The sequence below is a fragment of the Amblyomma americanum genome, chromosome 5 (assembly GCF_052857255.1).
Source record: "Amblyomma americanum isolate KBUSLIRL-KWMA chromosome 5, ASM5285725v1, whole genome shotgun sequence".
Taxonomy (NCBI): domain Eukaryota; kingdom Metazoa; phylum Arthropoda; class Arachnida; order Ixodida; family Ixodidae; genus Amblyomma; species Amblyomma americanum.
In genome coordinates this window covers 153750957-153778403 of record NC_135501.1, presented here as the reverse complement: position 1 = coordinate 153778403, position 27447 = coordinate 153750957, and the positions used below count along the sequence as shown (strand labels likewise).

Here is a 27447-nt window from a genome sequence, read left to right as displayed (position 1 = left end):
GGCGCGACGCCTTGCCCGTTGGTCCATTTAAGGACAGAAAAGATATTGTTACGAGCAATTCGAAGGAGAACCTCCGGAGACGAGACGTAAAACTGTGGCGGTCCCTAAGTGGTCCAAGCGTGCGAGCGGGAGAGCAAGATCTTTCTCCACGGATGCAGGCGCTTTTTCTTCTTCTTCCACAGTGGCACGTATCACTGCCCCCTCTTCTGCAGCATCGCCACGATGCGGCTAGGAGGGAAATATCAGGAAAATACAGCTGCAGTGACCCGCCGTTCAATCGGGGAGTCTGTCGTGGTAAGCCTTCATGCGAACTATGTGCACGACTTCAGTACAGTGCGACCGGCGCGATGAGCAAGCCGCTTGGACGGGAGTAACTGCATACGTCACATCACTGATACGGCGCATTACTTCATAAGGCCTCAAGTACCTGCGCATCAACTTTTTAGAAAGGCCGCGGCGACGAACAGGTGTCCACACCCACACCAAGTCACCAGGCGCGTAACTAACGAAGCGGCGTCTGAGGTTGTACCTAGCGGCGTCAGTCTCCTCTTGACGGTTAATTCGCAGGCGTGCCAATTGCCGCGCTTCCTCAGCACGCTGAACGAAAGTGTCTGCGTCGAGGTCAGCGTCAGAATCGCAGTAGGGGTCAACGGGCAACATAGCATCCAACAGAGTGGTCACTTGCCGACCCAAGACAAGCTGAAAGGGGGTCAGTCGGGTAGTCTCCTGCAGGGCGGTGTTGTAGGCAAACGTTACGTGCGGAAGAATGGTATCGCAAGTTCGATGCTCGACGTAAACATACATAGAAAGCATAACGGCTAGAGTGCGGTTGAGACGCTCTGCCAATCCGTTTGTCTGTGGATGATAGGCCGTAGCACGTCGATGGCTGGTGTGCGTCAGAGTCATCACGGACTGGGTTAAGCGGGCAGCAAAAGCAGTTCCCCGGTCAGTAACAACAACGGCGGGGGCTCCATGACGCAGGACAATGTTGTGTACGAAGAACTGTGCCACTTCAGCAGCAGTGCCTTTGACAAGAGACGTGGTCTCAGCGTACCGTGTCAGGTAGTCCGTGGCAACGACGATCCAACGCTTTCCAGATGAAGACTTTGGAAAAGGGCCAAAGAGGTCCATGCCCACTTGGCGAAAAGGGGTCTTCGGTGGTTCGACGGGGTGAGGAAATCCGGCTGGTTTCAACGGAGGAGACTTACGACGTCGGCAGTCGAGGCATGTTTTTACGCAGGCCCGCACTGATGGCAGTAACCTGGGTCAATAATACTTCTGCTTAATGCGCGCAAGCGTACGACTTACTCCGAGATGGCCGGCAGAGGGTGCATCATGACACGCACTCAAAATCTCTGGCCGCAGCTGTGATGGTACGACAAGCAGGAAGGCCTCTCTGTTGCTGGTGTTGCATTTGGGTTGCAAGCCCCAAGGGTAGCGTTGGCCTGGCGGCCTGGGGCAAAGCTGGAAACATCCGAAGGTCCCGGCAAAGGATGAGTCGACTGGCAACAGAACAACTTGTTTATTCTGGCATCGCCAAAAGAGCAGCCGGTCAGGGCGACCACGTTACTCGAAGGAAGGAATCGAAGTCTCTCGTTGACGTCCGGGGCAGCTCTCTTTATATACCCTCGGAGTCGAGGGCAAGAAGGAGCGGCTTGGGGTGAGTCGCACAAGACGGCGACGCATGAACATGTTCAGGCGTGACGGGCGCGTCCGCCAGGCCGGCGCCGGTCAGACCTCCTCGCCTCCCAGTTGGGGAGCTCCTCTCCCCGGCTGCCGCGCTTTGACAAGCGTGGGCAAAACATGCACACACACACACGCACGCACGACGACACGTGGCACTGAAACCTGTCTGGACGCGCTTGGCGGGAGGCGCTGCGGCCGCGATGAACGAAGCCGCGGCGTCCATTGCATCCGCGCCGGCTATACCGCGCGTCGTAGGCGAGACGTAACAGACCGCCCCGCCGGGAGAAGGAGATCCCGATGGTCAGGGGACTGCATCCGCTGTCCAGAGGGATGTCGCTCGATGATGCTCGTAATTGAAACCGGTCGTCCCTCGACGTTGCTTGAGCGCAGCGCACAGAGAAGGCCTCGTTCTCGGGTTCAGGATCACATAGGACACTGCAAAGTCACTTCGGGAGAGTTGCCATTTTTGTGCTCGTTCCCAGCAAGCGTTAGAACTACGCCGAAACGCAACCGCTCAGTCAGCAAGCACGAGACAACCCTCACTAAGCTCTGCCAGGCTCTTTCCCCTTTTATACTACTGCCTAGTTCCTTACAGTAGTCAAGCAGCACTCAGAACGCGTCCACAAATTGGAAAATTGCACTAGAAAGCACATAATCACTTTGAAACACTAAACAAAAGCAATATGTTAAAAATCCTGCCTCAGGAAGAAAACATCAGTAACCAACAACTTTGAGGCGGATTCCTACGTTAGGGGCTTCGACTTAAGCCATCGGCGTTACCGTTGAGACTCCCCTTTTTGTAACGCACCTCAAAGGAATATTGTTGCAAAGCGAGGCTCCAGCGCAGGAGGCGGCCATTTTTGGGAGATATGGTCTGCAGCCATTGGAGAGGGCAGTGATCCGTCTCAATGATAAACCTCGAGCCGGCTAGGTAGCATGACAATTTCTGAACGGCCCACACGAGACACGCACACTCTTTCTCGGTGGCGCTGTACGCCTGCTCACGACAGGTCAGCTTACGACTAGCATACAGGACGGGGTGTTCCACTTCTCCATTGTCCCTTTGGCACAGTACAACGCCCATGCCTCGCTCACTAGCATCGCACTGAACAACGAACCCTTTTGTGTAGTCTGGCGATCGTAGCACAGGCTGGCTTGTTAGGGCGCTCTTTAGGGCGCTAAAAGCTCTTTCCTTTGTCTCGCTCCAGACGACTGTTTGGGGCTCTGTTTTTCTTAGAGCATCCGTCAGGGGAGCCGCGATATCGGAGTACCTGGGGATGTACCTCTGATAGTAGCCGGCGACACCTAAGAACGACCGAATATCGGTCTTCGTGCGCGGTTGCGGGAAGTCTCGCACAGCGGCCACCTTTATTTCAGAGGGGCGGCGACGACCCTGTCCAATCACGTGACCGAGGTAGACAACCTCGGCCTGTGCTAATTGGCACTTGGGAGCTTTGACTGTCAAGCCCGCTTCGCGCAGGCGGGTTAGCACTGCCCGCAAGTGTGCCATATGCTCAGACCAGGATGCTGAGAATATCGCTACGTCGTCTAAATACGGTAAAGCGAATTCTTCCTGTCCTCGCAACACTTTGTCCATGAGGCTTGAAAAGCAGTATGGCGCGTTCTTCAAACCAAAACTCAAAACTTTAGGACGGAATGTTCCCATTGGTGAAATGAACGCCGCATACCTACTAGCCTCTTCTGTAAGTGGAACCTGCCAATAACCCCTGACAAGATCTAGGGTGGAAATAAACTGAGCGCTACTAACTTTCTCAAGGCGCTCCTCGATGTTAGGGATCGGATAAATTTGATCCTTAGTAATGGAATTAAGCCTGCGGTAGTCGACGCAAGGACGAGGTTCCTTGCCCGGTACCTCAACTAAAATCAAAGGGGAGGTATAATCACTCTCACCCGCCTCAATAACTCCGAGCTGTAGCATTTTCTTTACCTCAGCCTCCATAATATCGCGCTGGCGGGGTGACACCCGGTACGCCTTGGATCGTACTGGCTCTGGGGAGGTAAGTTCTATATCATGAGTAAGGACAGAAGTCCTACCAGGCCTCTCAGAGAACTGACCTTGAAACTCTTGTAAGAGTTGGTGTAGTTCGGTTTTCTGCTCAGGCGACAGCGGTGCTTTACTGAGTAAGTCACTAATGACCTGATCAGTGTCTTCCTTGTTCGTCACTGAGCCTAGTCCCGGAAGCTCGACCGGAAGCTCTTCTAACTTTCCCTTGTCGGGCATTTCCTCTCCAGTACCTGGTGCCTTCAACGCTACAGGCTCAATTTTATCCAGTTCTGACGTGCTCGGAATATCAGCTTGCTGCGCCTCCGACCCTTTCTCATTGTTCGACAACGTCGGCCCCGCAACTACCGCCTTTGCAGCGAGCTCCCGAACTCTCGGTCTGGTTAAGGCCTGAACGCTAGCCTCACCAAACAAAAGCCCCTTCTCGCGCAGGAGGTGATCGGACCTGTTCGAAAATAGGTACGGGTACTGGGGGGGCAGCCTAGATGACACTACGGCCTCCGTCTCAATTGCTCCGAAAGGTCCTTCAATAACCACTTTTGCTACGGGCAGACACACGCTGTGAGCTTCCACTGCTTGCTTGATCCATGCGCACTCGCCCGTGAACATATCGGGTTCTACGTAAGAGGTGTGAACTACATCCATTGTAGCTGCGGAATCACGAAGCACTCGGCACTCTTTCCCGTTCACGAGGAAGTCTCGCATGTAAGGCTCGAGAAGCTTCATGTTCTCGTCAGTGCTACATAATGACAAACACACGACTTCTCTTTTTGTTTCTGGACACTGCGCCGAAAAGTGACCCGGCTTCTGGCACGTATAACACACGCGCGCTTGCCTCGCCTCGAACCGCTTTCTGCGTTCGGCTTCGGCTGCCGCCGTCTCCTTACGTTCGGTCGGACTGCTTTCACTCGCATCCGCACTACGCGTGTCCCCCCTTGCTCTCATGGGTGTGAACTTCGGCCTCTCAGACTTGGAGCCAAATTCACCCTTTTGACCGTCCTTAGCTCCGCGAGCCCGACGCGTCACAAACTCCTCGGCTAGCTCGGCGGCTTTAGCCACTGTACTAACGTCTGGCCTATCCAAGACCCAGTACCGCACGTTCTCAGGTAACCGACTATAAAACTGTTCCAGCCTGAAACACTGCAGAATTTTCTCGTGGTCACCAAACGCTTTCTCTTCTTTGAGCCACTCCTGCATGTTTGACATAAGCCTGTAGGCAAACTCTGTATATGACTCATTTCTGCCTTTTTCATTTTCCCGAAACTTCCGACGGAACGCCTCCGCTGACAGCCTGTACTTTTTTAGCAGACTCGATTTCACTTGGTCGAAATCCTCTGCCTCCTCTCTCTTCAAGCGAGCGACTACGTCGGCCGCCTCGCCGGGTAACAAAGTGAGCAAGCGCTGTGGCCACGTTTCCCGAGAGAACCCCTGCTTCTCGCACGTTCGCTCAAAGTTAACCAGGAACAAACCAATGTCCTCTCCAAGCTTAAACGGCCGCATCAGGTCAGTCATTTTGAACGATACCCGTTCTCCTGCACCGTGTGCCTGACTTCCATTACGAGCGCGTTCCATCTCTACCTCGAGACGCTTCATTTCCAAAGCGTGTTGACGGTCGCGCTCTTCTTTCTCTTTTTGCTCTTTACGTTCGCGCTCCTCTTTCTCTTTTTGTTCTTTACGTTCGCGCTCGTCTTTCTCTTTTTGTTCTTTACGTTCTCGCTCCTCTTTCTCTTTTTGTTCTTTACGTTCGCGCTCGTCTTTCTCTTTTTGCTCTTTACGTTCGCGCTCGTTTTTCTGCTCTTTACGTTCGCGCTCCTCTTTTTGCTCCCTCTCCTCAATGGTCTCAAGGCATTCCGACAGCTCGTCATCCTCAGCCTCCAACTCAAGAATAGCCCTTAGCAGTTCTGGTTTTCTGAGTTTGTCTGAGACATCCAGACCCAACTCTCTTGCAAGCTCCAGCAATTTCGGTTTGCGCAACGACTTCAAATCCATGGCTGCTCCGAATGCTGCTTTCTCTACTGCCTACTATTGTCTTGCCGCAAACTAACCCAACAGCAACGACAACACAATTACCAGCTCTGTTTCTGACACTAACAAAAGCCTGGCAAAACTCAGAAGAAGAAAGTCCCGCACTCACCAAACCTCGCAGCCAAGAATTCAGCGCAGTCGTTCCGCTGCAGGCAACCAGTCATCACACAGGGCTCGTTGCACTGCTCCCGGATGGTCGTTGAGCTGCTCAGCATACAGTTGACCGCATATCTTCGCTGCTGGCCTCCGTTGTCGCGATCTCACCGCTGGCAACCAGTTGTTGCATTTGGGTTGCAAGCCCCAAGGGTAGCGTTGGCCTGGCGGCCTGGGGCAAAGCTGGAAACATCCGAAGGTCCCGGCAAAGGATGAGTCGACTGGCAACAGAACAACTTGTTTATTCTGGCATCGCCAAAAGAGCAGCCGGTCAGGGCGACCACGTTACTCGAAGGAAGGAATCGAAGTCTCTCGTTGACGTCCGGGGCAGCTCTCTTTATATACCCTCGGAGTCGAGGGCAAGAAGGAGCGGCTTGGAGTGAGTCGCACAAGACGGCGACGCATGAACATGTTCAGGCGTGACGGGCGCGTCCGCCAGGCCGGCGCCGGTCAGACCTCCTCGCCTCCCAGTTGGGGAGCTCCTCTCCCCGGCTGCCGCGCTTTGACAAGCGTGGGCAAAACATGCACACACACACACGCACGCACGACGACACGTGGCACTGAAACCTGTCTGGACGCGCTTGGCTGGAGGCGTTGCGGCCGCGATGAACGAAGCCGCGGCGTCCATTGCATCCGCGCCGGCTATACCGCGCGTCGTAGGCGAGACGTAACACTGGAAAATTTGCGCTTGTAGAGAACACCAGATTGCAGAGTGAAGATGTGGAGCCCGCGGCGAAAAACATGCGGGATGCGAGCGTCGACGCCTTCGAGGTAATCGATGAGCGGCGCGAACTCCGAGTCCGCCCACTGAAGCTGTGCCATTTGGGTGGTACTACTAGCGCCCAGGAAAAGAGAATCATTGACGAATTCTTCGGGACCGATTGTGACAGGCGCACGCGACAAACAATCCGCATCCTGATGCTTACGGCCCGACTTGTAGACTACTGGTAAGTCGTATTCTTTCAAGCGTAAGCTCCATCTAACCAAGCGTCGTGAGGGGTCTTTGAGGCTCGCCAGCCAGCATAAGGAGTGGTGGTCGCTTACCACACGGAAGAGTCGCCCGTAGAGGTACGGCCGGAACTTGCTGATGGCCCATATCGCTACAAGGCACTCTTTCTCCGTCGTAGAATAATTGGTCTCGGCGCGCGTAATTGTTCGGCTGGCATAACTGATGACCCGTTCTGCACCGTCTTGCCATTGGATAAGTACCGCACCAAGGCCGACATTGCTGGCATCAGTGTGGATGTCCTTAGCAGCGGGTTCATCGAAATGGGCGAGTATCGGAGTACGCTGTAGACGGTTGCGAAGGTCGGCAAATGCAGCCTCTTGGTCGCTGCCCCACACGAAGGGCGTGTCGTCTCGAGCCACTGAGTTTAACGGTTCGCCGATTCGCGAGAAAGCTTTAACAAAGCGCCGATAATACGATCACAGACCCAAAAACCGGCGAACGGCCTTCTTGTCACTTGGGCGTGGAAAACCTGAGACGGCAGCGGTCTTGTCAGGGTCCGGGCGAACACCTTGTGCGCTGACAGCGTGACCAAGAAAGCGAAGTTCTTCAATGCCAAAATTGCCTTTCTCGGCTTTGGTGGTGAGTTGTGCGGATTTGAGTGCTTGTAGCACAATGCGCATTCGCTCCAAGTGTTGATCAAACGTAGTCGAAAATATAACGACATCGTCCAGGTACACCAGGCAGGTCTGCCACTTCAAGCCGGATAGAACGGTGTCCATCATGCTTTGGAACGTGGCCGGTGCTGAGCACAGACCAAATGTGAACACCTTAAACTCATAGAGGCCGTCGGGCGTCACGAAAGCTGTCTTCTCCCGGTCTCTTTCGTCCACTTCGATCTGCCAGTACCCACATTTAAGATCAAAGGACGAGAAGTATCGGGCGTCCCGCAATCGTTCGAGCGCGTCGTCTATTCTGGGCAGTGTGTAAACGTCCTTTTTGGTCACGTTATTAAGTTATCAATAGTCAACATAGAAACGCAGAGTTTTGTCCTTTTTTCGACAAGAACAACAGGCGATGCCCATGGGCTGATGGACGGCTGAATGACATCGTCCGCAAGCATTTCGGCAGCTTGATTTTGAATGGCTTCTCGCTCCATCGGCGAAACAAGGTAGGGGCGCTGGCAGACGGGTCGCGTAATCGCATCAGTGATGATGCGGTGCTTGGCGAGTGGAGTGCGGCCGACCTTCGAACACGTAGCGAAAAAATACGCAAAGTCTGCCAAGAGGTCTGACAGAAGATCCTTCTGAATATATGGCAAGGCCGGATTTATTTGGACTGACTGAAGAGCGTGGTGTGGGCCAGCATTCTCTGGAGTGGGTCCTCCCACGGTGCACAAACCTGGGATCTCAGCAACGTCGTGAAGGAAGGCAATAGCCGTGCCTGTGAGGAGGTGCTGATATTCGCTGGAAAAGTTGCTCAGGAGGACGTTGGTACGGCTGTCACGTAGTTGGACGAGACCTCGGGCAACAACAAGGCCCCGCTCCTGCAGCAGTGGAGTTTGGCCATCTGCCAGGCCCTCGTAGTCGTGGAATAGGTCGCTCCGCACGAGCACCAGGACACTGCACCGCGGCGGCACCGTGACGTCATTCTGGACAATGCACAGAGCGTTGCTGCAAGGATCTAGGGAGTCAAAGCGACCACGGCCTGTTTGGTCGAGAACGTGACACGTGCGTCAGTAAAGTCAATCACAGAACCATTCGCCTGCAGAAAGTTGATCCCCAGAATAATGCCTCTGGAACACTCAGAGAAGACGACAAATTCACCAACGTACGTAAAACCACAAATTCCAACCCTAGCCGTACACTTGCCAACAGGGAAAATTAAGTGGCCACCAGCGGTGCGCATGGGGGTCCCCGTCCATGGTATTAGAACCTTTTTGAGGTCTCCAGCAAAGGCACCGCCCATAACGGAATAACCAGCACCGGTATCGAGCAGCGCGGGAACCTTAGTGCCATCACCTCTCTCCCGCAAATCGGATGCAGCGTATCGGGTACTGTCGCTGCCTCTCTCTGTCCAGGTATCGTCGGCTCAATGGTTCCGCGATGCAGTATCTTGACACATCTCGACGTCAGCGGCCTTGCCTGCAGAAGTCGCTGGTGTTAGTTTTCCCGACGAGGACTGGGCGAGCGACGGCCAGCGGAACTACTCTGGCGGCCGGGGCTGGACGCACGATAGCGGAGAGGCGAAGGCGAACGGGACTCGCGCTTTCCAGAGTAAACACGGTTCTGGCGCGCCCAGAGATGCTCCGCAATCTCACACGGTCGTTCACCGTTCTGAGGACAAGGTGCGTCAGGACGGAAACCGCGATGTCCCACTTGGCGGTACGGACAGGCTCGGTAGAGATGACCGGGCTCCCCACAGTGGTAGCTCAGAGGCCTACGGTCCGGTGTACGCCACAAATCTGACTTCTGAGGACGTGGCTGATCTGTAGCAGGCGTAGTTGCATAATATGTAGTGGTGCTACTGACAGCAGACGTCGAGGAAACAGCGGAGCCAGGTGCTGTTGCGTGACATGTGCCCATGCTGCTCATGGAGCAGCATGGCAGGTGTCGGAGTAGCGGGACCGTAGCCAGCCGAGCGACGTACAACATTTCCATATGTGGGTCGGGCATCGAACTGGGGCGGCACTTCGGGAACAGGAGGCGCCTGCGCAACATGCCGCACTTTTCCCTGACGACTTCTGTCAGCGCTGCCAGGGGCCCAGGCGCAACCTGGGGCAGACGGAACCGTTGCAGTTCCTCCCGGACAACTGACCGAATCAGTTCGCGCCATGTGTGTGTGCTGCCGCCTAGGCACGACGAAAGGTTTCGGGCACAATGCGGTTGATGTACCGTTGTTGGAGCGTCGTCACCATGATGGTCGCCTCGGTGAGAAATTCCGCTACAGTGCGGGGTGAGCTGCGTACGAGGCCTGCGAAGAGCTCCTGCTTAACCCCTCGCATCAGATGGCGAAGCTTCTTCTCCTCAGTCATGTTGGGATCGGCACGCGTGAATAGACGGGCCATGTCCTCGATGTACATGCGCACCTTCATTCGTGCTCTGGTTTCGGGAGGGCAGAGCAGCTTCAGCCTTCTCCCGGCGGTCGGCGTTGGGGAATGTAGCCAGGAGATTCTGCAAAACGTCTCCCAGGGGGCAAGGGTAGTCTCGTGGTTTTCAAACCACGTCCGGGCAGATTCTTCCAGGGCAAAATATACGTTGTGGAGCTTGCGCTCGTCGCTCCCGCCGTTGTAGCGGGCGACCCGCTCGAAGGTCTCCAGCCAATCCTCAGCGTCTTCGAAAACGTCACCGTGAAAAGATGGCGGTGTTCGCGGTGGGTGGCAAAGGATCGGCGCCAGGAGCCGGGGGTCAGGGGCATGGCAGTTGGACTCACCGGGCTAGGCTGGGTCGGCGCCGGGGACCCGGTGTCAGTGGCCATGTCAGTTGGACTCGGTGACCGAGGCTGCGTCGTTCTTTTAGGCGGGGGAAGGGGCCCAAATTCGGGCGACTCTCCGCGGATACGGCAGCTGGGTCGCTGGTGGACAGGTTTGAGGTCCGTTGTGATGCTGTGCGGAGTGCGGTGGTAGGGAAGCGTTACCCAGCACTGCTCCACCAAATGTTACGAGCAATTCGAAGGAGAACCTCCGGAGACGAGACGTAAAACTTTGTTGTTGTTCTTATTCTTGTTGTCGTCGTCGTCGTCGTCGTTGTTTTTATCGTTGTTTTTGTCGTTCTGTTTGTCGTTGCTTTTGTTTTTGTCGTTGTTTTTGTCGTTGCTTTTGTTGTCGTTGTTTTTGTCGTTGCTTTTGTTGTTGTCGTTGTTCTTGTCGTTGCTTTTGTTGTTGTTGTTTTTGTCGTTGCTTTTGTTGTTGTCGTTGCTTTTGTTGTTGTCGTTGCTTCTGTTGTTGCTTTTGTCGTTGTCGTTGCTTTTGTCGTTGCTTTTGTCGTTGTTGTTGTTGTCGCTGCTTTTGTCGTTGTTGTTGTTGTCGCTGCTTTTGTCGTTGTTGTAGTTGTCGCTGCTTTTGTCGTTGTTGTTGTCGCTGCTTTTGTCGTTGTTGTTGTCGCTGCTTTTGTCGTTGTTGTTGTTGTCGCTGCTTTTGTCGTTGTTGTTGTTGTCGCTGCTTTTGTCGTCGTCATCGTCGTTGTCGTTGTTGTTGTTGTTGTTGTCGTTGTCGTCGTCGTCGTCGTCGTCGTCGTCGTCGTCGTCGTCGTCGTCGTCGTCGTCGTCGTCGTCGTCGTCGTCGTCGTCGTCGTTGTTGTTGTTGTTGTTGTTGTTGTTGTTGTTGTTGTTGTTGTTGTTGTTGTTGTTGTTGTTGTTGTTGTTGTTGTTGTTGTTGTTGTTGTTGTTGTTGTTGTTGTTGTTGTTGTTGTTGTTGTTGTCCTATCAAAAGATGGCACATACCCACACTGCCCGATCCGCCAAGAATCGGGTGGCTATTCGCTGAACGCAGTAAAACTGTAGCGGTCCCTAAGTGGTCAGAGCGCGCGACCGGCAGAGCAACATCTTTCTCCACGGATGCAGGAGCTTTTTCTTCTTCTTCCACAGTGGCACGTATCAATATCTTGGTGGACACCCGAACCACGCCGTAAACCAAGGAAAATAAAATGAAAATTGGTTTTAAGGAAAAGAAATGACGCCTGTCACATATCTCGATGGACACCCAAACCAAACCGTGAGGGAAGTGAGTGAGTGAGAGAATTTATTTTCCAACAGAAGAAGACTACCTCATCCAACCCTCCGGCTCTCCCTCTCAGTGGAGAGGTGAGGGCCGGGAGGGATTGAGGCGGACAGGGTCGCCGCGTCAGATGCTTGCCTGGATTTCTTCAATCCCGACGGCCTCTTCAGCCAGTCGGACGGCCAGGATCTGATGCTCATGGTCCGGGCCACGCAGCAAGGCCGTCCAGGCGTCTCTTCTATCCATTTTATTCGCCCTGCCTGGGGATTGTGTGCACTCCAAATTATGTCGGGGGTCCCTCTCACTCCACATTTCTTGCATTTGTCATCATCGATTTATGGGATAATATGTTTAATTCATATCGGCTGCGGGTAGACGCCTGTTTAAAGACGTCTCCACGATACCGCTTGCTGAATATCAAGCTTCGCACTGGGCGGAGGAAGTTGCCTGCGGTGTTGCCTGTAGTGCTGAGTTACTTGTTGATATGATATTGTCGCCCTTCTCTTCCCTGGTTCTCGAAGTGGGGCCCTTCTTGTGCTTCTGGTGGTAGAAATCTCGAACTAGCTCATGAGCAGCCGCGTTGCCACGGACAGTTTCGTGCGCGGGGGTCCAGATTATGTTTATTGGCCTGTCAATTTTTGTTTGTCTGAAAATTTTAGGTGTGAGAGGAGACACCCTTCCTCCTCAAAATTTTGGATTGTAGTTTTACTGTCGCTTATAATATATTCGGCATTTGGTCCGACGCAAGCCAGTGCGATCGCAACTTCCTCTGCTGTTTCTATATTTTCCCGCCTTACGGTGGTGGCTGCGATTGGGTTGCCCCTGCCGTCCACCACCATGGCTGTCCTGTATTTTGTATTTCTATCCCCTGCCGCCTCTACGTAGGTAACAGCTTCCTTTGATTTTTCGCCGTTTATGCGTTCCAGCTCTTCGGCTCTTTTTTGTCTCCGTAGGGAAAGAATATTTCCTACGCGTGGTGCCGACAACTACAATTACGCACCCCGGTAAACATTATGTTTGCAGGTGCTTCGAAATGAGTTGACGTCGATCGAAGCCCTCGTGTGAAGGTCAAGCCACATAATGTATGATAAGGGGGTCTGCAAACAGTGCGAAGCACGTTCCTTTTCTCCGCGTCTGTTTCGCGGTAAAGATGACGGTTTCGTTTTCGTGTCGTTGTCGTAAGCAAAAAACACCAGGCTAAAAACAGCATACCTCCTTTGAAATCAGGCATACAGCATATAGCTTAAACAGATTTCACTTGTCTCTGGTTTGACTCCTTGTAGAGCCCCGTTTGTGAATTTTCAAGTGACGTCGCAATGGATAAATGGGTGTCGTTTTACAGCTTCGCCGTCAAACGAGCTTCCCGCCGTAGATTGAAACCACATTTTTTGAATCAGGTGTACGAATGACTTGCTGATACACTACTTTACACTTTCCTTTGAAAAAAACGGCCGTTCTGCGGAAATGCCATGACACCACCACATGGGTGACAGTAGAAGCTTAGGCAATGTCAAGATTCTCATACAAATGTTTCAGAAAGCCATCCGTACACCTGAGCAAAAAAGAGCTGATCTTTCTCAGCACCCATGAGCATGCCAACGACTGGAGGGAAGGTTACGGATCAACAAGATAATTGTGCCAAGGAAACGTGAGTTTTTGTTTACTGTGTTGTGAAGAACTGTGTCTATATAAGCCAGTACAAGGGAATTAAAGATGTTGTCAGTGAGCGCCTGTGCTTGCACAAATCTTGTGCGTGTTGCGACCGCGCTGTTGTCGTCAACAGAATTGTAATTAGTTAATTAATTAAAAGCAAAAACTGCATTGACGTCACAGTATCCCCGTGTTCATGTCCCGTGTTTTGTGTCTCAATAACTTTACCAACACGATTACGTCGTTCTGTGAGGATAAATGTGCAAATGTTCGTGTTATATAGTGCGTGACGAGATCTCCCGTGGGAAACATTTGGTAGATGAATAATAATTAGTTAATTAATCACACCTCGAAGGTACAGTAGGAACGAACGTAGACATAGCACCTGGACGTGAGAAGTAAATTAAAGTAACATTAAAACAAAGAAAAATATATGTAAACCGAAATAAAATAAAAAAATGCAAAAGTGAGGAAAGTAAAAATACCAAATAAAAATAATGAAAAAGAAAAAGAAGTAAACAGTTCGCGTACTGACGAGGGGGAGTGAGTGAGTGACAACTTTTATTGATCCATTCAAGAGATTCGCGGATTCGAAAGCTCAGTCGTCTTCGTTCTTGGCGCTGGCGATCGAAGCCTTCTCTTCAGCACGGGTGGGCCCCTATTCCAGGGCTCCACTGAGCCGTGCTGCATCGCCCGCGTGCCTCACTAAGGCCCGTTGGGCCGCGAGCTCGCTGCTGGTGAGACGGCTCTCCCATTGCTCCGCTCTCGGGTGTTCGTGTTTGTGGAATGCTTTGTTGTGTTCGCACTCCCAAGTAATGTGATAAAGTGTGGGTGTGGCTCCGCACCACGGGCAGGTGGCCCTGTATTGTGATGGGAACATTTTGTTGAGTATGTGTAGGTTGGAGAAGGTGTTTGTCTGTAGTCTACGCCAGATGGTGGCCTCCTCCTTTGTCAGAGCTTTGTGTGGTGGTGGATATTTGATTCTAATCCCCTGTGTAAGTTTAAATGTTCTGCGTATCCCCCCTCGCAGGCTTGCAGATGGAACTCCGGAGCGTTAGACTGTCCTAGACTGGCGTTAGACGAGGGGGAAAAACACGCGTTCTTGGAAGCTCTATGCTTTCGCATTCCTCTACGTAAGCCGGCTGAAGTGCCCTCAGAATTTTTTTGGCATGATGTGTCTTTGTTATGCTCCTTCTTCCAGGAGGCAACGTGGCATCTCTTGGGCCCTTGGATGGCAAGAACATCTGGCAAACAGTGTCCACGGGCGCACCGTCTGTGCGATTTGAACTGCTCAACGATCTAGTCTTTGCATCAGGAACCGCTGCTCTTCGGTACGGGAACTTCAAGTTGGTGGTGGGAGGCTACCCCGAAGAAGAGAGTCTGCGCTTCAAGGTCCTTTTTGTCTATTTATTTAGGATATATTCGTAGTTGCAAAATCATCCTGTAGGGTTGATCCTTTTATAGTCAAACTTGCATAACGTGCCTATTGGCGATTCTTAAGAAATCGACACCACGCTGCGGCGCCGCCACGCACTACGCTAAGAGATCAGCGCGCCAACGACGGCGTTCGCTCCGTTCCTCAAGTAGTTCACTGGCACATTCAGACGTTGCTCTTAGAGTTTTATTGTAAATTATTTATTGGGTATGCTGTTCTAACAGTGATATGTCCAAACTAATGAGGTAGAAGAAAAGCTGATGGTCACTGCGGGATTTTTCAGCTACTAGCAATACCACGAGAAAATCTGAACCGGTTTCGCAGCACAAAACGATCGCATGACAGCACAGCCATCTACAAGCTCGGAGTCTATAGATCTAAAAAAATGATTTTCCTTGGCTAGAAGGCCCTATATAAATATGAGATGCCATGAAACCTGTCTAGCACAGATCACTAGCCGGCACGTCTCAAGCGCGACGAGATTTATCTGACACTGTATCTGCTCTGCAGGCGTTAATACCGCCAACGTGTTTAGTGACATGGTGCATTCGTGTGCGCCGAATGTACTCACATAATTAATTAAGCCGAAATGCGTATCACTCTGATTGTTATTGCACCGAAATTGATTGATGCGCTGACTGTCCTTGGGAGGAGTCATGATACATGCTTTGGTCACAAGACTGGAACTAAATGAAAGTAATAGTGTCAGAGAGACCTTGCATGCATTACGTGTCTTCCATCCACTTCATACGAAAAACCTTAGGGATGAAAACGCGGCAAATTGTTCCGAAAAGGCAGAAAAATGTGAGCTCATTGGTCTCACATTTCGCCTTTTCATATGATTACAAATCATTACTCATTTTTTTACACCACATGAATAATAAAACATATAAGCAGCCGCCGTGGTGCCTCAGTGGTTATGGCGCGCGGCTGTTGACCCGAAAGACGCGGGTTCTATCCCAGCCGCGACGGTTGAATTTCGAAGAAGACGAAATTCCAGAGGCCCGTGTACTGCGCATTGTCAGTGCACGTTAAAGAACCCCAGGTGGTCTAAATTTCTGGTACCGTTCACTACGGCGTCTCTCATAGCCTGAGTCGTTTATGGTGTTCAACCCCCATAAGCCAAACCAAACCATAAAACATACAAGCGTAAAAATGCAAAAGGGCGCACCTGTGTCAGTAAAACACAAGCAACATTTGCTGCCAGGCTTTTCCAGTTCCTTTTCTGCGCAGCACCAAAGTAAATTGCAGTCGCTACTGTCTTGCTTGCCTAATCTAATCGCCTTGACAGTCAGCCAATGTACAAAAATTGTTTACCATTGATTTAATTTATTTTAAACTTCATTCCCTCCTAACTTCGGTTCGACTGGGTACTGCTCCATTTACACACTGGCCGCTTTTGGACGCGAGGCACAATTTTATCGTCATTGGTCATTTATAATTTTACACGTCCGATAATAATTATTGCAAAAATAATTTAAATGTAACTAATATTGGTGGTTGGTCTCTGTATTCCGGGAGTCCATTCGACCTTGCAGCCGCTCTTTCTCTTTCGGTCAGCTCCTACTGAACTTTCGGGTCGGAGCCAGACAGCATTTTCTCCCAGTGCTCAATCATCAGCTCTTTATTCTTTTTATTGCTGTGCTGTTTCAGCTGCTGCATACCAGTTATGTAAAGGTACGCCTCTTTGCCACAGTGCGCGCATTGCGGCTCATAGTCTTCTAGGTATAATGCGTGAAGTGTTTTTGGACTTCAACACCTGTTTGTTTGCGTTCTTCTTGACGTTATTCCCTGTTCCTTGCATAGTTCTTCATGCGATGGCGGGTCTTTCTTCGAAAAAATTGACGCTGTCTCACTCACATAGGGTTCCCTGAGTCGCAAAAGAAGCGCATGTTTATGCTGACATTTTTAAGCAAGCACGATTCAAGACAGGCCGCCCCCGTCAAGAACAGCTTCTGATTCCCGAGCTGCCTCTTTATGGCCAAAATAATGGATCCCTAGAGGCGTTCCCATTGGTCATGGAAATCACCAATAAGGGATGGCCAATTGTTGTAATCGTTTGGTAATGACCTTTATCGGAGCACGAAAACTAACAGCACCAATATGCGCATGTGTGCAGCTGAGGCCCTCTTGAGATTCGGGGCTTACACAACACGAGGTTTGGCAAACTGTTCGGTGGTCTTCACAAACGTCTCATGAAAACACGCATTCCCAAAAAAAGGCGGTTCAGAGTGTAACCTGCGCAGAAGACATTTGACAAACATTTTACTCGGTGCCTGGAGGACATTTGAAAACAAAAATTTCACTCAATCAGACAGGATTCGATTCCTCGATCTTATTCTTCTCACCGAAGCTTGACAATTGCACCTCGTGGCCTCGCGGGCCGTAAAGGGCGATACTAAAAAGTGGTATGCCCCTCCGCGGTGCCTCAGTCATTATGGTGGTCATATGCTGACCCGAAAAACGCAGGTTTTATCCCGCCCCTGGCGGCGTCATTTAGATGAAAGTGAAATTCTAGAGGCCAATGTGCTGTGCGACTCAGTGCACGTTGAAGAATCCCTGATGTTACAAATTATCCGGAGCCATTCAAAAACGGCGTCCCTCATAACCTGAGCCGCTTTTGGACGTTAAACGCCATAAAGCAAACCATTATGGTATGGTTCTCGAGAACTTCGAATAGAAGAAAAATGCCAAAGGCTGGAGTAGAAAACGGTTTGTGTTGATTATTATTCTGTTACGTCAGAGGAGGAGTCTAATGCAGCCTTCAGTTGAAAGCTGTTTTAAAACTTAGAATTGCAACGTAAGGTTACGTCACAGACCGTAGTGAATTTTGGAGACCAGGTGTCTTTTCGCAGCCGATAATTGCAGCCCCTCGCGACTGATTCCTTTAGAATGGGCCGCATGAAAAACTGTGTAGTTTGACGTAAGCTCTTCAGCTCATGCAGACACCATCCACAGCACTCTGTAACAGGGGCGACGAACCCTACTTTTTTGTGAGCCAGGTTCCTTCATGGTGAAAAGTTATTTAAAGAGTGGAAAACACGGGCTGGCTATTCCGATGCGTTCAAAGAAGGCGGACAACTTTTTGCTGATCGTTCATTTCGTCAGACCGAAGCTTCGATGGCCCGGCTGGCACCTGGGGAGGACAGTTTTCAAACATGCGGCATGTTCTGTCCTCTCACTCGTACATTACGACTTTCGCGTTCCCAAACTGCCAAGCAGTCAACAGCCTCTTTGCCGTTAACGTGCGCTTTGACAAGGCACTGGAGGGCTTTGGCAGAGCGTATAACTTAAAGGCTTCCACTTACCACACACCGCGAACGGCGACGGCACGGCGCAAATATCTGGGATGTGCCATTCGTGGGAATGCTTCGGCCAACCTGCCGTCTCGGGGCTTCTTGCGCTTGCGCAGTGGCTACCATCTTTCTGCGGTAAGCGGTAGCACTAGACTGCAAACCCTGGGCCAGAGCTCTCTACTTTCTGTTGAGCGGACCTAGTAAGAATACGTAAGCACTGAGTTTACGGGTACCAGTCGCGCCCAGAGAACCCGCGTGCTCGTTATAGATTATAGCGGGTGCTCTTTACGCGTAGGTTACAGGTCGCGCTGCTAGCATGGCGGCTTGCTGATCGCGGATATGAAGCCAAATACGGTATGCCTGCTGCATTTTTGACTTGTGCCTCTAAATGGTCGCACTCTCTTTGATTAGCACGGTCACAGCCGTACTTGAAGTTATAAGTGACTGAACCTTTTTTTTCGTCAATTTGCAATTGTCAAGCAGTCAAGCCTTACTATATGACGTGTAAGTTGCCGTCACAGAAACGACACTCAGCGAAGCAATTGCTAAGGTTTGTGCCTGTTTGTACAATTTCATCTGTTATGTATTGTGATTATTGATTAAAAAAACCAAGACCTATAAAGCATACTTTGAAAATCCATCAAAAAATGTTTCTTGAGCTACGCACTCTATCACTCTACACTTTTAACTAGACGGAACCACAGTGTGTACATTTTCTTGAAAGACGCTGTCAAACTCACAACTAACAGCGCATGCGACGTAGACAGTGCTGCGCAAGCAAGATCGCTACGTACTTGCCACTAAAAGAGTGTATTGAAATGTTCGCGCAGCTTCCGGCGGGGAGTCTGTCTTGCCAAGACGTGGACGTGTTACTGCGAACATCGAGGACAGCAGCGGTGCTTCGCCGATTCTACGGTGACCCTAATCTCTTCAACGCCAGTGGCTGGTGCAAAAAGAGACAGATGGCAAACGTGAATTGTGCTGTCAAAAGCGCTTCGAGTTTCGACTATGACCAGCAATACTACCTGTTCGACTTGGCTCAAGATCCCTGCGAGCAGCGGAACCTGGCCTCGGTGAACCCCGCGGTGAGTGTGACAGTTTTGGGGATAAAAGTTCGCTGACTGAACTCGATGTCAAGCTGGGTTTGTCGACGGCAGAGACAGTTGTTTGTATTGGAAAGAGCAGGAAAAAACTTGCTTCAATGCTAACAGTTTGCTTAACTTAGTGCACGTCTTCCTTCTGTTATAAAATCACTCACATGTACGATGAGGAGATTGGCCAAGGTTTGCTGGTGATTGCTAAAGAAAGTTACATTGTGAAATCTAAGTCAAAGAAGGGTGGGTAGCTGTGTAAAGGTATGAAAAAGGTTTGAAAAGAATACTAAACAAGTTATCATCTTTAACCAGGGGATGCTTCGGGCTAGTGGGTATGCGTTATATTCCATAGCGCAGCAAGAACTAAGGGGACAAAAACAAGCCCTAACTTCCACTAAGGCTTTATTTAATGCACACAGAATTCATGCATGAAGAAAAATGATACGTCAGATTATACAAGATAATTTATCAACAACGACCTTAAAAAACCAATGCAACACGTTTCACCGGTTGGCATACTGCCCCGAGTCTAAAAAAGCCATATCTTTCTTTGCCAGCGAAAATAGCGGATTGCTGAAATCACCATTCAGGCTGCAATCACAATTAGCAGCCTAAATACGTCCACTGAAGAGCAAAGTCACTCTCTTTACCTTCAAATGACCGCTCCAGGAGGAGCTGCGGCCACCTTATCTCCCCAAACTTTATCTCACCTGCGGACTGACTCCCTCCCTCACCCTGCTACGTTTACCTTCACTTAGAATCCCCAGTCTTAGTATTAATGTCAACCAGTTAATTTCACCTCAACTTAAAAGTTGCGCCCACGTCCATTTACTCTTGATTTCAGGCAGGGCACAAAAAGCTCGCGTTTGATCCCTCATTAAGACTTCTCTTTTCCCGTCTCCTAATGTTAGCACTGCCATTTTACTGCCGCAGGCGCTGCTGCGCCCTCAGTTTATTTATTCTGTGTAGTTTTGTTTCGATCGAAGTATCTCTCCCACGGTTTATCAATTACAAAATAATACTTTTATGCCCTTTCCTCATGAGGGATACTGGTGAGCCTCTCTACATCACTTGAGCGTGCGCATCACATGCACTCGACGTGATTCTTAATCCACTACGTCCATCACTCTCGTCACAAATACAGTATATATATCCAACCTGCCCCAAAATAACAGCATTTCCTTATCTGTTTCAATGCTTCGTTGTCCAGTGTGAACGTTAGCTCTCTTCCCAGACTGATGTGCATTCATTTTCGTCATGCTAAATTTTAGACGCACCATCGCTTTACCTCTTGAGGTCCTGAATCAGACTCTCTTTTGCCTCCCGATTTGCGCAGAAGGGCAATGCAGTAAGTCATTCAGTGGTTACAAGCAAAGTTCCATCAACATTCGCTTCTAGCTGAACAAAGAAACAAAAATGTGTTTGAAAGAACAATGAGCGAGTAAACTTTTCTCTTCTCTTTTTGTGTTCTTCTCTGTCTTCTCTGTCCATCGAGTGCCTTCCTTCCTACTTCTTGCGTACAGAACCTGAAGTGAGGTGAATACGCTGCAAGCAGTAATTGTAAGGTGATAGAATATCTCGTACAAATGCGAAGAAAAATATGCCCCATGTAAAAATTCGTTTGTGCATTCTGCAGATGATATTTCATTGAAATCAATATTTCCTCGGCGTGTGCAATACAAATGGCTAAGTCGCTCACAAAAATTTCAACGCTAGCGTTACTGATTTATTCTGTGGTTACGCAAAAAGGAATGAGTAGTCTCTCTTGTTACTATAGGTGTAGACTACAGTGAAAACTGTGAGACTACAGTGTAGGCCAGTGAAAAGAAATGTATATGGAGAGCGTATCCTAGAGTTCACGGGCGCAAAAATTTGGAATAATCTACCACATGACCTAAAGACTGCCTACAACTTTTCCATTGGAATAAAAAATTATTACCTTATAAAGAATGACACACTTTGAATTCATACTTTCATTCTTTTTTTTTCTAGTCGTCTGATATTATTTGCATGTAGCAGAAACCTGATACCTTGATTTATTTATAGATTTATAAATTTGCGTCTATTCTAAAAGTGTTTTGTGATTAAAAAGTGTGCACTGAAATTATTTTATCCTCCTCTCGTGTGTTGTACCCTTGTGATGTTTTGTAAATAGTTAACAACTATTTTCCTCTAGCTTTTTGTGATGCCTTAATTTTTGTGTAAGTTCTATGCGTTTTGTTTGATCTGTAAGTTTATAGTTTATATAATCTGTAATATATGTGTTTTTTTTGTTGATACTCTTACAAGTGTTGAGAGTGATGTATAGCCTTTTTTTTTACTAACTTGCTTACTTTATTTTGGTATATTGTTGCCTGCATGCTTGTATACATTTTCTCTATTGGACCCGTTACTAGCCGTTGGCTATGGGTCCGAGCAGTGTTTGCGTACAATTGTAAAGCAACAAAGATCAATAAATCAATCAAAAAAAAAGCTCGAGCTCTTACTTAACACATGATTCATTTTTCGCAGCTTCTGTCTTTCATGCTGGAAAGACTCAAATGTTACAACAAGACGGCTGCACCTCAGCCTATGACTGCTCAGGACCCAAGGGGCTTTCCTGAGAACCACAATGGAGTCTGGGCACCATGGATTTTCTGACTTGAGTTCTAGACCAAAAGGCAATTCCACCAAAAGGAACCTGCTTCCTGTCACTGCCTCCCCGCTCGTGATAAAATGCTTCAACGAGACCGTATGAGTATGCCTGCCCTCGACAATAGCCCCGACTTGTTTTAAAGTCAGGTTTTCAGGATGACTGTGAGTGGCATGTGGAAGAAATAAACTCTCGAAAAAGACAAGTGCTTATGTTTTATGTGTGAATAGAAATGAGGGCCGCATTGTAAGATGTCATTCTTTGTGGGTTTATTCCCCTTGTCTTCAAGCAAAGTCTTCACATGAAAGAATTGCGGTTCGTACCAATTCGAAACAGCATTGATTAATCTCATCAGTTCAGGTAGACACAATTGTAGCGACAGATTTTTCTGTGGTATGATTTATGAGAATGAATCTGTTAAAGAATGCGACTGGCAGCAGGAACATCAGTGCTGCGTATATAGCTTGAACGTGCTTGTCTTGACCTCTCAATGCCCGGACAACTTAAACTGTCGTCAACAGAGCACTAAAGCGATTGCTCATAACTTTATTACCTCTTCTTGAGAGGCTCACTATGTTGTAAAAATATAAGATCGTGTCACCGAACTTCAAGGAGGAAGATAACCACTGAAAGTTTGTCTCATGCTTGGCTTTTTTTTTCAGCTATGGCAGACAACAAAAAGCTAGCACCTTCCTGCAAGCAGTGGCAGGCATGAAGGAGAAGCATATATCGGCCACTATGTAAAACAGCTCACACGCTACTATACGTTAGAAACGGCGTTTAAGGCACAGAAGTGTTTAGCAAGAAAAAAAAAAGGAAGCATTTGATTGGCAGTCTTGCTTCCCCTCTGGTTAGTGCCTCTGTTTTTGCCTGATAAAATGTTATTTCTTTGAAATGTGCTTTGAATTTCAATACCGTATCTTACAGAGCTTCAAGCATATCGCACGTGCCACAATACCAGCAGCCCCAATCGGACCGAACGAAATGTGGAACTTTTTTGTTTCAATGGAACTGGCGACAGAGAGCTTCTAGTCGACGAGAAAGGAAACTCGGAACTTTTGATTTTAATACTAACACAATTATAGGAATAAAACCGGTCAGAACAAAAATCGGAAATATTTTATTGCTACAACACGTACAGATATCTAAAAGGTTGAACAGTAGGAGGTCCCCTAGACCGCAGAGTACAGTGGGATCTCTTGGAGTGCGAACAGTGGCGGTGTCCATAAATTTTTCTCAGCCGATAAAAATTATTCTGAACAAGCAACCGCAAAAAAAATAGATAGGGATCAACGTGGCTTCAACTTGTCATACGAGCGAAATCTCTGTTAAGCATGATCTCCACTGCCTGCCTCAAATCAAATGTTAAGGTGAATGGTCAAGGTCAAGCACCCAATGGTCATAGTCATATGATCACGTGGTCATACTACCATAGCTTGGGCCATACCACTAGGCAGTTAAGTTCGGTTTGACCATGTGAGGCATTATATGTCGATATCGGAAGTTATACCCCGAGTAGCACAGCCCTCCTTCTAAAAAACATTTGAGCCGCTGCAATATATTAGTGGTTAACCCATAAAACCGAAAACAGATTTCGCATATTCTCGCAAAACATAAAAAGCACAACGCATTGAAGAAGACAAGCTCATCTATCTCACCTCACTTATAATACACTTCAACATGCTGTCACTTCAGTTTCAACAAAAATCTTCGTAGTGTGTAGATATTACTACAAAATATATATATTAATTGTTAATTTCCTTTAGGAAACTTTTTCAACCACCTATTTCAGCATCAACAATCAACTTTGATCAGAGGTCTCATAAAATGTGGGCATTCTTCTGAACTAAGCATTTATTTTGTTTTTCATATTTTTCTGGAAATATTTTTTCATACTAATGATTCCATTTTTGCTGTGCCTGTTGAGGAAAGGTTCTTTACACATAAGAACAATTGCAGGCACATATAGTTACAGTAAGTTCAGGCGGGTAGTGCGAGAAATATACTCGCTTAGAAATAGAAATTTTGGCCTCCACGTCAATGCTTCGCTTGTAAACTTGCTAACGAAACTTTTAACCACCCCCATCTGCGGACTGTCTACGGGTGCAGAGTATACGGTAATTTGTTTTTTCAAAGCCTCCTAATAAGGCATAAAATTAGCCATGTGTATACTCTATAGAGCTGTTGTGACACTTGCGCTGTGCGTCAACATACATTTTTATACGCTGGTTACACAGCCATATACTCGGTTTCATACATAGCAAGCAACAATGTAGAGTCTGCGCATGTAGTGCGTCTGCGAAACCATATTTCTCCGCCACGTATAGGTAATTGGTTCTTCTCGATGCCTCGGTGAGTGTTGGGACGAAAGAAAAGAGCAGTATAAAAGGAAGTGGTAGCACTGAAAATCACGGTTAAAACTGTGAGGTGCTCAGTGTTGGGCCTTGCGACTATTACTGTCACCGAGTGTGGATTACTTTTAAGGCGCGGATGCAGTAAGAGTGATTCGATCTACCAGCCGAGTATCGTACTGTCACATGTCACGCTTAATTCTCGGTCTCGATGAGGACAGGGGGAAAGTGAGACAAGAAGTGCAATGAAGTTCAGAAGGTTGCCATGCACGGTGCTTGAGATTTGCTGCAACGAAATATGTCTATGCTCAGTGTGGTTGCATAGCGAACTACTTTTGGGGCGCGGACTTTGCCTGCGCGAACTGGCGCACTAGCTTTGGCAGCGTTGTCTACTATGTATAAAACGGAGTATAGATTGTGAGGACTTTTCCTCATGACATCCCCTTTGCTTTCTTTCCTGCGACGTACCTTCCTTGTTAGTAACCTTAACTTGTTTACAAGAAAGGGCGCGGCGTAGAAGCGACACGGGCGCCACAGACCGCGTGATTGCTGCACGCGCGATAGAGAGCGCATCCTTTTTGGATGGGGAAGGTCGGCGCGTACGGACTGTACGACGCGCGCTCCGGTCTTCGCCAGCGGGACGAGGAAGTGGCGGCGACAACGTTCTCACGCATCTCGTCGACCCGTCCGGCTTCGAAGCTTCTCCTTGCCCTAACCTGGGCGAACGTTCGCTCGTAACATGGCTGTTGAGTCGGACGATCTCGATTCCTTAGCCTATTTTGTTGCTAGCTGACGATACTGTGTTGTAGCAATAAATGCCTATTTGTGTCAACCAGAGTGTCGTTGCTTTGTTCCCTCAGAGCAAGGCACGCCGTGGTCGGCGTGCGCTCGGTAGCGTACACGACCACGGGGTGGGGTCCGGGCTGTTTTGAACAGTTTCAGACGCGGCTAAACAAGGGAAACGTATTTATTATTTTCGGTTTGTCCTTGTGAGGCATTATACATCGACATCGGAAGATGTACCCCGAGTAGTAAAGCTCTCGTTCTAAAAAAAACATTTGAGCCACTACAATATATCAGTAGTTAACCCATAAAACCGATAACAGATTTCGCATATTCTCAGAAAACATAAAAAACACAACGCGTTCAAGAAAACAAACTCATATATATCACCTCACTTATAATACGTTTTAATCGCAGGTTAAAGAGCTCTGAGACCAGCCTGGAGATAAAAACTAGAAATGGCTCTACCCCACCATTGAGGGAATGGAAATGACTGTACCCCACCATTGAGGGAATGGAAATACGCTTCATACTCAACTCGATCTGCGCGCAAATTTTTCATGTGTCTGTCCACACCAGTTGAAAACTCCCGAAAATAAAATTAGCCTTAAAAGTTTTATGTCCCGCCGAAATTCGCACCTACGGACCTTACGCGCAACACAAAGCGGGTGTGGCGATGTGAGCATTTCTCCACATTTAAGCGTTTTCTTTAAATCTTGGTATTGATTATATTGGAACTTATAACTGCATGAGGATGCATAAGGATCAATCGTTTATGATGACTGACTACAGAGCGACTGATCGATAGCTTTATTGCGTGAAATAGTCACGCAGAAAGAAAAAAAAACGAAGCTAGAGGCACAGACGCACGGTGGAAGCTGCGCAATCTATGTCAAAAAGACATGTTCGCAGTATCGATGAAAAAAAAAGCGAAGTGGAAGAGTCTGAGGAAGTTAAATGAATCATGAGTTAAAAGTAGGCCCAATCAATAAGAGTTCAAGGTGTACCAAGGTACAAAAGAGGATAAAAGGGCTAAACAGGGTAAATTCGTAGGATGAGGAGGAACAGAATTTATACTGAGCCGTTCAAAAATTTACAAATATAGTGCGCGTGCCCTCACCACTTAGTACAACTGGATGACAGCCACTTTCATATATATAAATGAAGAATCGGACAACGTTTTGTGCAGCGGAAGGTTCATAATAAAGTAATGGGGAGGAGCTACAGCACTCCCCTATTATTTAGTTTTCCAGCCTCTGATGCGCAAAACGTTCATTGTCCGCTCAATGAAATTTTCCCGTATCATTAAAACTGGCAACTACTACGACCAGGGGGATCTAAATTGGAGAAACTCACCTGATCTGCCCTGGGATGCAGCTGGGAAACATTGCTTGCTTGGAAAGCCGATATGATAATAGGAGGGATTTATGGAATTTGCCAATGGATTAGGGACAGCGAGGGATATTGCAACTAATCTCAATAGCGTAGAGCTCATGTTTAAGCCTCTATAGACAGCGAGCGCTTGATTTTTGCCTAATAAACGGGCTCTCGGCCTCCATGTGCATTTTCACTCCATAGGTCGTTCGCTTAAGTCTCCAAATCATCCTGGGAGGGAGTACCCTTATAGGGGCTAGGGTCTGAATACCCCTTTCACCGTTAAGCCTAGTTCCCCGCTATGACCTTTCTCTACTATCAAACACCTGTGTTTTCGCACTCTCTGACGGTGCTTGAACTCTTACTGCAATATGCTTCATCGCAATATGTTTGTTCCCACACGGAAACCCTTTCACGGTGCTCAGATCTGGCAGAGACTGCACAACTAAGAAATGCCTAATATCACCTAATTCTCTACTAACGGTCACTTATATTTCCACATTGCTCTGTCGCACGTACTGAGATGCGGGCGCTCTTTCGGAATTGCGTCAGTAAACAGATGACGAAAGATTGAATACCACATATTTGTGAATCACTAAACGGCTGAAGATACCTTTGGAAAATTAGGCCCTTGTTCATGTGCGGATTTCGCTGGACTTACAAGCCGTTAACCGGTGTTTACTGCTTTGACACTGCCAAGTTTTGAGGCTAACAACCCATCGGGCCTCATTTCTAGAAATGTATTCACCGATTCCGGCCAAAGGTGAGTTCCCCAGCATCCAGGCTTGTATTGGGTGGCCGAAAGTTCTCTTGGTGCGCTATACGTAACGCCCCTCGTAGAAATAGGAAGATGTTGCGGCGTGCCGAAGCCTAGGTTTTTTATTTTTGCCCCTTTGTGACAAGCTAGGTTATCACGTATTATGCTCGGACACCTCCAGGACTGCCAGCGCCCTTTGGTAACGGCCAGTATGGGCAGAGGCCCGTTCAAAACGCCGTGAAGAGCGCACCTTGGGTACCGACTGATCCCATCACAACCGTTGGCGTAGCTACTGAACGCGGAAGCGCAGCTGCAACAGCTTCGACCCCTCCAGCAAGCATTAGGGACGGCGAGCAGGAGCGAGATTGAATTCTTTCTTCAGAAAGAACCACAAATGAGACTTGCTTTCGAGGGTGATTTTGTGCTAAGCCAAGTGTTTTAATATCTACACAGTTTCTTAAGTACCGTGGCAGGTCTACTACAATTCGATCGTCTTCGGAAACCGCTGGCGAGATTTTAGCTTAGTAG

At 48.7% G+C, this 27447-nt stretch overlaps 1 protein-coding gene across 1 annotated transcript in view; it reads left to right on the top strand.

Moving 5' to 3' along the window:
* LOC144135179 (arylsulfatase B-like) overlaps nt 1-22386 on the top strand; it is a 69162-nt gene extending 46776 nt beyond the window's left edge. Inside the window, exons 9-11 of the mRNA XM_077667918.1 lie at nt 14399-14589; nt 18759-19013; nt 21534-22386. Of these exons, the coding sequence (XP_077524044.1) occupies nt 14399-14589; nt 18759-19013; nt 21534-21662 (575 nt within the window). The 3' untranslated portion in view covers nt 21663-22386. The remainder of the gene's footprint in view (nt 1-14398; nt 14590-18758; nt 19014-21533) is intronic.
* Nucleotides 22387-27447: the final 5061 nt, after the last annotated feature.